The following is an 11,448-nucleotide window of genomic DNA, read 5'->3' on the forward strand; positions in this document are numbered from 1 at the left end:
AAAGAAACCACCTAGGGAGGTCCAATAGGTACAATCTTATGATAAAAGGTAATTTCTTGGTGCTTCCAATTTAATGGCATTTAGCTTGACTGTCAGTTTTAAATTAAATTTTATTAACAGTTATGGCAAAGGGAAATTGTCAACAGTAGTTGCAGTAAGCATATCCATTTCAATCATCACATTAATATTTCTGCGGATTCCTCCAGTTTAATGATGTATAGTGAACATCACTAGACATTTCTTGATGATATCAAAATATCAAATGAAATGTTCCTGGGCTACAATGTTATCATTATCATTAAAACCATTATTACTCTTTAAAACATTGGGAAATGAATTGAACAATATCAGTGTGTCTTGTTTTAAAGGATACTTATGCTGAAGATGCTATTGAGCCTGCTTGATCACAACTATGACACAACACCACAATACTTGTAGCTACACTGTCACTATGCTACCGAATGCTTTCTTCGCATGGAAAATTTGTACAGCGCTTGTCATTTTAGTGTGGAGTTTCAGGGTTTGGCACACACGGGTTTCTTGACTGTAACGTACAAGTTGTTGTACTCCGACACATAACATCAAAGGATGCGTCGATTGCTGCACGTTCTCTTATCATGCAGAATGTCACGGAGCTTTAAACACTGTAGCAGAACTTTTACCTAAGAGTGACAGTAATCTTTCCCGATACAGGCGTATGATTGGTTCAAACCTTCGCAGTCTTGGTCAACCACACCGGAAGACTATTCCATTTAACATCAAGGGATGTGATTTGCACTAAAGGGCGTGATTTTTACCGGCAATATTAAAATAAATGCAAAAACTGAAGCTATTTGTTATGAAATTGACTAAACATTTATTTGTATTGTACCCTGAAGGGTAACACTCACTCAGTGTAGCCAGGTTTGACTTCCATAACGGAAACCACCTGTGTATTCAGTGTTCATCAAAACTTGCACATGAAAACTTGTTTCCGCCAGCTTTGCTCTCTGAGAGCAGCGGCACAGATAGGCAGGCACAGATTGAACTCATTGCAATAAACAAGCATGAGTCTAGTACCAAGTCCAAGTCCAATACAGGGGAAAACGCAGACAATTTTACACAACCCTTTTGGACTCGTACCATGAGTCCTAATTAACAGTTTGCATGGATGTGGCTAAGAAGTTCGTGCACTGGCATCTCTGCTACACGAATAAAGTGCGCCTCGTACCGGAGTTAAAATCCAAACCGTGCGGGTAAATTTGACATAATTATGTGTTGTGGTTATTTTTCATCCGGGGGGGGGGGGGGGGGGGGGGGGGTCATCAAATTTTTCGTCTGACAAAGGGGGGAGGGTCATCTTTTTTCAAGAAAAATGCAGGGGGTCTATATTTTTTTGAACACCGGCGACAAGATTTTGCCGGCCCCCAAGGCCGTAAAAACTGAACGGTCCCTAACGGAGGGCTTCTCAGATTTGATGGCTTCTATGAACTCAACTTCAACGTCCAGGAACACTCTTTGTCGACCACGGCGATAGTTTCTAGGGGGATTTACTGAACCGGTCTTGCAAAAATGTACCCAAATCTTCTTTTAATACGGTCGTTGCTGCCAATCGCAATTTCTTCGCTGTTTGTACATATGATCCAGGAGGAACAAAACCAGTCGCCTGATCACCACCTATCTCCTCTATTTCGTGAACTACTTATTGCCGGAGATCACTGCTGGTTGCCTTTCCCCGGGTGTAGGTTCTTCCCCGTGTATTTTGCATTATTTCGATAGATTACTCCAAGGCGATAGCTATACGAAGATACGACGATCAAACGTGGGTCCTTTTCTGTTCAGACCGACAGTTGTGACCGTTAAAAACAACTCGCTTAAATTTGCATGCAACAACACTGCACTGTGCGGCATTCTCAGACGAAGACAGAAATGAAAACGTGTCGTCTGTCTTGGATAAAATGTTGCATTTCCGTCTGTATTTCTTTGTGTCGAACTGTAAACCTTGGCTGTGCCAAACACAAAATCCGTGTGTGCCAAACCCTGAAACTCCACACTAAAAAGACAAGCGCGGTAATTTGTGTGGCTAACAAAATTTACATCATGACTTAAAGAGTGCAAAATGTGCCACATAAGGTAGTAGAGCTTGTAGTGTATATGTATGATAAGTTGTCATACTGTGAACACTAACTCAATGCTGCAGAAGTATTTTGTATCTGTGGTAATACACTTCACATTGCTACCTGATTTTTAGAATTGCCACGTTATTATTTCTTGTGGCAAAAGTTTACCATCAGAAATGAAAAAGTATTTTCGATCCCTTCAATGTCATAAAAAACACAGATAATTAATGTAATAAAAACTAAACAAATATTTCTTTAATGTAAAAACTATCATGAACAACATACAAAACATCTTGATTTGTAAAATTAGGAACTCCTGAATGACGAGAAAGCTGTTGCTACACTTGAGATCATAAACTGTTTAAAAGTTGCTCAAAGTGGCTACAAGATTTTTTATTTGGCTAAAGAGTTGGTAATCATTTTGGTGACTTAGGGGAACCCTGCAGTTTATGCACATACCATGTGGTAGCAGTAAACTAAATGATACTGAAAGTTTCACATGGGCACAATTTGACACAACACCTGTGGCCCATTACATACTTACCCTTAGTGCACCCACCTGACTTGCCTAGTTAACACAAGTGTACCAGGTCATGATGACACACAATGACAATGTACCGGTGTTGTTTTATTGAAATGCATTACATGTCCCCCAAAAATTTAATTGGTCCCCCATTAAGACCTACTATGGGTCACTGTGTCCCCATGCTAGCAAAAGCTGGCTGAAACACTGTGTATGTGTACGTTACAAAGATATTATTTTTGATACACAGAATAAGGACACAAATTTATCAGTAAGTTACAGCAATTGTTTCTTTACAATGACATTAATAAAACCATACATATTTACTCTTAAAATCATCTGAAATTCAGGGCAAGTGAATTTTTCTTCCGGACAAGTGAAATTGAAAATTCACTTGCCCTGATGGCAAGTGAGTTTTAAAAAAATTTCGAGCCCTGCCATGGATCCGTGGATACGTTTGTTTGTATCCTATCAACTCTTGTGTTAAGATTTTAAAAAAAATTGGTGCCAAAAAGGTATACATGGTCCGAAATGTGTAAAAATCGCCACCATGAGAGGTGATATGAAAGCCCTAATTATTCAGAGGACATATAAAACAATTAACTTGTGTAGCTATGACTTGACGCCTGAAAAGTCAACATATTAAACATACAACCTTTGAACTTTAAGGGCTAAGAATGTTGCGTTGTAACTACACCGCAAGAAACAGATATTAAGAGGAGAGGTTACTAAATATTATGAAATACAAACCCCACTGTGTTTTGATTGGAGCACATTTTTAGAGTCGATTTTACACTTATCATTCCATCAGACGCATTCGGGAATAATCGGATCTGACGCCAGTGAAGCTGACGCTGTAGCATCATCCTCATCCTCATTTCACATGACCCCTGAGGATGAGGATGAGGATGAGTATGATGCCAACTTACAGTTTACGCACCTACAGAATCAACCCAATCTATCCAGGTTTTATGTGTGAAGCCTTATGAAATTTCTGAATTGCACTGCCCCATGTTTATAAATTTCATATTCATATTCATATTGTAATTTTTATCATGCATTGTTCCCCCAAAGCCAATAAGCAGTAAAGCTTTGAAAATCATTTATACTAGTCACTACAATTAAAACTATTTCTATACAATTTATCAATAATATTGTAGAAATTCCTAGGTAAATTGTCACTCAAATATTGCTGATGACCACCTATAATTGTCAGCTAGGGGACACAGTGACCCATATTTTGGAAAAACTGTTTACAACACAGGCTGGCTATTTCTACCTCCAGCTCCAAGGTCCTATTTATGAAACATTAAACAACAGTGAAAACAAACATACCCACTTACCTTACTAAAATACATTTTCTGTTCTGTCATTTCTGCACATGACGATGACGTAGTGATGATCCTCCCTATCAATCTACAAGTCACTATGTTGTCCTGGTGTCTCCATCATACTGTTGCTGGTGGGCATCCTAGGCTAGGCGCTTGCAGTGTTGGACAGGGTCAGTTAATAGGTCTGTCAAATGCCAAGAGTGTGAGGCGGAAGACAGAATCTCGGTCGTAACTTTTAGTACTATTGTTGAGATGCAATTTTTCGGCATCACACAGCACTTCAGAAATTTTCCTGTATCTAGCCTGCAACTTTCCTCCTACAGCCTGTGCAAGCGTCTCTGTCCGCATTGGTTCTTCTACGATCCGCGTACGAAACAGACGCGACTAGTCTCCAAGGTAACTCTTTCGGGCGCTGAAAATTCATGGTTTTCTGTCGCCGCCATTGGACCGTCGACAGTAAAATCCCTAAGGCTTTTTCTACAATGAACCGATTTCAGCGTTATTTTACACAAATGTAAACAGTCAATGTCTGCAACTGTTGACGCATCGTTTTCGCAAATATCCTTTCGTCGAAAAGGATTATCAGGCGAAATACCCGTCTGAAACGCCCAAATCCATGATTTTTGTAGGGGTGTAACGACCATGCTAAAATACCAACATCGAGCCGTTTTCGCTGCAAACAAAATCCGTCAACACTTTCATGGGTCACCAGAATGACCCTCGCACAACTACTTCCGTTGACATGCAGCGTTTTGCAAAGCCTTAGGGTTTTGAACTTTGCACTACCTAATTTGCATATCAATGTCGTCAGGGGGCGCGCGCTCATACAACTATCGGATTTCGACTTGTCGCTCGTAGCCAACCCACGGCAAGCGTCTTACTCGAAAGTCATAAGTAAAGCCACAAAAACGGCCCATAGCAACCATATAAAAAAGATACCGGTGCCCCATCTTAAATGAATAGGGATTCAAAACATGTCGTTTTTCGCTATCCGACAGGGAGTTTGTCAATGTCCATGGGATGGGGGTTTTATTTTGATACTAAGCAGCCAGCCTGTGGAATATAGGGGGGTATTTTTTATCAAATTCTCATATTATGAAGAATTTCGGAAGCACAGCTCGTGTATTTTATATGAATGTTGCTATCGTCACGGAATCAACGTCCTTTGACCTTACTAGGAAAGATGTATACTTTTTGTGGATTTTTCTGTGAAAATTGATCAGTTGAATTTATATTTTAACTACTCTCTTCCTTAACAAATGGCTTTCCAGAAAGGTTTGTGTTGTTTTATTTCTTTCCTTTCTTGATCACCCGGCCTTTAGTGTAAGATGTGTCTTCAAATTTCAATTCACTGACACTAACATTCATCTAAATAATATTTTCGCCAAACAAAACGAAACTTGTACCCGTTTCACATATTCAATATGCGTGGCCGGTGACAACGATTTATGGCAGTGACTAAGCGGTATGTTTGGTAGGCCAGTACTCTTTTGGTACTACTGGAACAGTGTTTAATTGTCCAAGGTAAACACGTGCTGTGTTAATATAACATTCTTTTTAAAGTCCAAAAAGTATCCAACAAAAGTTCATGAAGAGAAATTGCCAGAAAGGTGAAAAAACACGATGATGAAGGATTTCCGATTTCATGCTGCCGATCGCTTTTCACTATTGCATGAAATTTGTTAAAAATCTAATCGTCCTTTCATTATTTCATTTTAGAATTTTTGTGCGAAGCTGTCTATCTTACCGTCGATCCCTACATGAGGTAAGTCATTGATTGGTCATCAGGTGTCTTACGTAACATTTGGAGTATATGGCCCAGCTTTAAAAATAAGCTTCGGTTAGGATCTTCAATTTGTTGCTGGCGGCTGAGAATCTCAAGTTTTCTTTGATGCAACGACAAATGGCAGGGTTTGTAAAGCTCAACTTTAAAGAAGAAGAATTTGTTTTCCACGATAATGAGAGACTTCGGTGACTATTTACAACTTCGCATTCCGTTTGGTGAAGATCTAGTGGATTCATGATCAGATTCGAACTCACAACGTACGACACCTAGTAACCTAGCGAAGGGGACAATAGCTTGGTTAAATCTCCTTTATAAAAGAGTGGTTCAATAACCGAACTGATAATTTGCTTGTACACTTTGCGCTAAAGTTCTGCCTGGCAGACTGACCTGGAAAGACACACAAAACGCTATCACAATGAGATCAAAATTTACCCTTTTGGAGTATATATCATTCCTATTCCTCTTAAATAACTGGTCGTATAGCAGACTTATATCATCACAATTGTGATATTTCGGTGAAGGATGAACATGGACCATTAAATCGTTTAAAAGGGTGGTTAAAGTGGTAAATCTGCAGATCACACTTCACATTTGGTCAGCTAATGAAACTTTCGGAGGAAAAAACATACACTGCGAAAAAAAATACATTACTAGGAAATAATTCGCCGGTTGAAATGCGATAATGCATGTAAGAATCATAACCACCCTCTCAAGATCTATTGGCCCGTCCCTGAACATATTTGTTTGTTCGTTCGATATGTTGTATTCACTTTCTTAAGCAGCGGCGATATTCCATAGAACTCATAATATTGATAAAGCCTGAATGTACTAAACGCACAGGGAAACGCATAAATATCTCTGGGTCGCCATTTTACATAAGTCACGTGATTGATGCTGCTCTCAAATATCTCCATATTTGTTCACAGGGTCTTCAGCGAAACGCTAAAGATTGGTGAAGTTATGTCCGGTCAGTTAGTGGGAAAGTAAGTACTGTAAGTGAATACTGGTCGCTTTACTGGGTGTAGTGTACTAAAATGTTTCCTGTCCGCTTATATCACACCGAAGTTTCTCAGTGCGCAATAGGAAAATGCAACGTCATGGTTGGTAAATTTACTTGTATTTTATATACTCCCTGGTGATCGTCAACATCCGAGCTCTAATACAGTAACCAATCACATCAATTTTCAACTCCACATTTTGGGATATGTATGTGAAGTGAGAGCTTGTCTGCAAGGTGACAAATCCTGTGTATGTCCTTCCGTCTGCTGTCTGTTATGTATGTATGTATGTATGTATGTATGTATGTATGTATGTATGTTTGTATGTATGTATGTATGTATTTTTGCATGTATGTATGTATGTATGTATGTATGTATGTATGTATGTATGTATGTATGTACGTATGTACGTATGTACGTATGTACGTATGTACGTATGTATGTATGTATGTATGTATGTATGTATGTATGTATGTATGTATGTATGTATGTGTGTATGTAAAACTATGTACGTACGTTCTAACGTACCTATGTATGTTTGTGTATGTTAACTTTGCAAAGTGCCAAATATAAGCTTATGCAAATAACATTAAGTTGAAAAAGGTGAAAATGGTTAAAAAGGGGAACTCAAAAAGTTATGAGCACATCGTTTATATCCACTCCATAATAACTTTATACAAGTTAAACTGTACAGTGAAGTCAGCATAATGTAAATTGTGGTTTTCAAGGCGATTAAAAGTCGGAGAACGTTTGAGAATTGTTTTAAATATTCAGGAGTGCGTGAGGTGTGCACATCAGGACTATATTTCAATCTCATTCATTCTCCGTGTAACCGTGATGCTTGTCTAATACAATGAAATTTTTCACATCTTTCAGTGACAGTGATAATAATGTATAATGGCATTTCTCTCCCTGTGATTTTCAGAGTTGTTGAGAGTAAAAATGCGGACTATCCTGTCGGTACCAATGTCACTACGGAAGAGCTCGGTGGATTAGGCTGGAGGAGCCACCTCTTGTCGTCTGAGGGCGTTGTTACTAAACTTGACCATCCCCCGGAGATACCACTCTCACAAGCAATGGGAGTCCTAGGTATGGTCGGGTAAGTAGCGCAAGCTAATTTACCGAATCCCATGAAAAGAGGCCTTTTTTCGAGACATACAAGTTTTGGCCGCATGGGATTGCTTATATTTTAGTCACGATTTAGAGACAAACTGCATGTATTTCGTCTCGTATTTGGACTCACTGTAATAATGAATGTTTGTTTATCTTTTAGAATGACTGCGTACTTTGGATTCGTGGACATATGTCAACCGAAAGAGGGCGAGACCGTCGTTGTCAATGGTGCAGCCGGTGCTGTTGGTAGTTTGGTCGGGCAAATCGCAAAAATTAAGGTGATCCTCTTTATCACAGCACTGTTTTTGATCATCATAACATTACGTCATCACGAAAAACACATTGAATGCAAAAATATAACTGATGCTACCAGTCCAGTACACTTCCTGTTTGTCTTCTCCCATTTCGGAGGTCTTCTAAACAGTGTGGATACTAGACTTGTGACAAAGTGTTAACTATTTATATATCGAGTACAACGAAGGAGGTAGCTGATGAAAGGTCACTTGTCATTGGTCAGATATTGTCAGCCATAAAACGAGACATTCAATTGGCTTAATTGGCAGGCGACATAAGTTCTCCTACTCTGCGGGATACAGCAGCAGGGAATACAGAGAGCAGAGCTTTTGTCCTGAGATATATTCTCACACTGGCTGAGTACGCTGATTTGTGTGTCTCTTTTACTAGCTCAAACTCTGAAACATAAGGCTATTATAACTTTCACTCCCACCAAAGTTTGACAGGGGGCGCCATTGCATTTCAGATTGTCACAATGTTTTTTTCACTATTGTGCTCTGTATAATACTCCCTCTTCAACGTTCCAGGGATGCCGAGTTATCGGCTTTGCCGGATCCGACGACAAAGTCGAGTATGTGAAAAGTCTTGGCTTCGATGAAGCATTCAATTATAAAACCATAGATCTGGATGAAACACTCAAGAAGGTCGCCCCCAACGGCGTTGACATTTATTTCGACAATGTAAGTGCCATAATGATTTCCGCCTTTGTAATCAATACTCTAATTATATCCCTTCTCCATTTACCCGTCATTTTGACACGGAAATATAATGTATCAACCCCTATATCACCATGAAACCTCTTAATGTCTAGTGGCAGACACTCTTCATCACTTCTCACTTTATTTTTCAAGGGATAAAATCATTCCTTTTTTACCTTTTCGTGCTGTCAAGAAAACATGATATACTCGCATAAAGTCACTCGGATTACAAAATGACAACAGTACATAACATAATTCAAAAGTGTCAAAAAATACCAATGAATGTAAACAGGTGATTTCGTGTGTGACCTCCATGCATAATACATTTTTCCTGTTCAGACCTGCCTCCCTGTGACAAACATGATTGTGACAATGTAAGGGAAAACTGTTATCATTATCTATATGAAAGGCAAAACTTTATGTAACAGTGCATATTCAGCCATACATGACCAGGGTTGGTCACTTCAATTTTCGATGTCGAATTTTGGGTACAGTCTGAAAAATCCTTCACTGAATGTTTAATCTTGTCTGGCTGCAAGCAGTGCTGGTGTCATGCTCATTTGACCAGTATTTCAGCGTGTTTCAAGAAGTTAACACTAACTACTTTTCATGTCAAAAAAAATCATGAAAAGGGCTAAAACAGAAGCGACTTTGGCCCTTTGAAAGTCAATTAACATCCTCCTGACTTCGAAAAATGGTCACCTGCCCTCGTGATATTATGGTATATAATGTTGTCATTTTAAAGAGCTTGTATCTTGAGTTTTCCATTTGGTTGACTCTATTTCATGTATATTTTAGGTCGGTGGCAAGTTTTCGGTGACTGTACGAAATCACATGAACAGACTTAGTCGTATCAGTCAGTGTGGCTCCATTTCGCAATACAACGCTAAGGAACCGTTAATGGGCAAGTATAATTCATCACAACATCACGTTACTTCCGGAGTGCTCGGCAAGTGGTAGTACACAGCCCTGCCTCCACCCAACAAAACAGAATTTCATTCAACTTAGTACGCGCCTCGAACTTAATACATTAAACGTTTCACTCGAAACTTTAAAATATTAATTATTGAAAGTAAGAATAAACTCAGGGATCACCGTGTAAATTTACTACGAGAGAAATAATTTATGCAATAACTATCCTTTCTGTTTAAAATAACTGCTATCTCTATCGGGAAAATTGAATTGAATTTCCGATTTTCTTAAAAACAAATCGATGAATTTAAGTCACTCCTAGAGTTTCAAAATAAACTTTAAAAACGGCAAGGCCAAAACGTATTGTAAATTGAGAGTTTAGCTATTGTTCCTGAGGCTCAATCTTCTATAAATAGGGGCAGCCATCAAAGCTGCCTGTGCAAAAAGTTGTTCGTGCACGATTTCTTTTCAGGCAGGCGCCGATATTTTTCAGTATCAGTGGATGGGGAACGGGCGACTAGGCAGTAAATCCTCATTTACGGGCGGGAAATTCTCATCATATTGCTCAGTGGGCATCTGAAAATTTTCCTGATAACCAAAATCGTAGCTAAACTTGGTTCGCCCCTTCGGCAATTTTGTCAGGCTGCGGCCCTGTATTATATATATTCCTATCAAAATTTCACTATATTTATTATGCTCAAAAACAGTATATGTACATGTAAAATATCGTCTGTATGGTTATAGTTTATAAAAATCGACTAGTCGGCTGCCTCTGCGTGAATCGAAATAATCACCGTTACTATTTCCAGCGAGCTTGACAATTGCATTGTCACTGTCAATTGGTCAGGTCAAGGGTCACAGTAGTGCACGCTGACGTAAGTCAGATGTGATTTGATGCATTACAGTACATCTTCTGTTGTTCTTTTTATCCCTGCATTAAGCCTGCACAGATTACCAAAGCCAACAGCACAGTGTTAATCATCAGCTAATATAATTTGCAGACACCTTTGTGATAAAACATCCTGTCAGTCTTCATGTCACGTGATGCAGAGAATAGCGGTGCGTAATATTTCCTCTTCCTCCACAGTTCCTTCCTTCGATCGTTATGATGAATGTCAAAGAGATTAAGTGGCAAGGTTTCATTGGTACATCGTTCACGGAGAGATACCCTGAAGGTAAAAAATTCATGGCGGAATGGTATCTTAAGGTGAGTGTAGTCCTATTTCCTTACGATGATTTCACATAAAGCTTGCCAACCATTAAGTATTTATAGTTTGTTTAATGTCTATTATTTCATCACAAAACTTCGAAAAAAATTGTTAAAGGGACGATGACATTAACCTTCGATAATATTTTCCTCGTTTTAGGGTTGCTTTTTTTTCAAATAATTTTTATAAAGTATTAGACTTGCTGAAGTGTCATTGTTGATAAATGAATTCTAGTCCGTACCAGTCCGGACCAACATTTCATTGAAAACAATAACCGTGGATATTACACGGACACTGTTTAGTTGACAGGTTGACCACTCGGTGCTTTGACTTGATTTAGAAATACAACAAGAAACTGCCTTTTAGAAAACAGCAGATTAGAAAATATGATGAAAGTTGCAGCTGATCGGGCTTTTAAAAGTGATCAAATTTTGAAAATGCCACACAAGCTACATAACGTCCTGAAGTTGCTTCCTTCAAAGATCG

At 38.9% G+C, this 11,448-nt stretch overlaps 1 protein-coding gene across 1 annotated transcript in view; it reads left to right on the forward strand.

Annotated features, from left to right (window-relative positions):
* LOC139130770 (prostaglandin reductase 1-like) overlaps positions 1 to 10,962 on the forward strand; it is a 48,788-nt gene extending 37,826 nt beyond the window's left edge. The window contains exons 2-8 of the mRNA XM_070696566.1: positions 5,673 to 5,718; positions 6,666 to 6,722; positions 7,663 to 7,836; positions 8,011 to 8,128; positions 8,672 to 8,824; positions 9,641 to 9,746; positions 10,842 to 10,962. Coding sequence (XP_070552667.1) covers positions 5,673 to 5,718; positions 6,666 to 6,722; positions 7,663 to 7,836; positions 8,011 to 8,128; positions 8,672 to 8,824; positions 9,641 to 9,746; positions 10,842 to 10,882 — 695 coding nt within the window. The 3' untranslated portion in view covers positions 10,883 to 10,962. The remainder of the gene's footprint in view (positions 1 to 5,672; positions 5,719 to 6,665; positions 6,723 to 7,662; positions 7,837 to 8,010; positions 8,129 to 8,671; positions 8,825 to 9,640; positions 9,747 to 10,841) is intronic.
* Positions 10,963 to 11,448: the final 486 nt, after the last annotated feature.

Source organism: Ptychodera flava, chromosome 1 (assembly GCF_041260155.1).
Source record: "Ptychodera flava strain L36383 chromosome 1, AS_Pfla_20210202, whole genome shotgun sequence".
NCBI lineage: Eukaryota > Metazoa > Hemichordata > Enteropneusta > Ptychoderidae > Ptychodera > Ptychodera flava.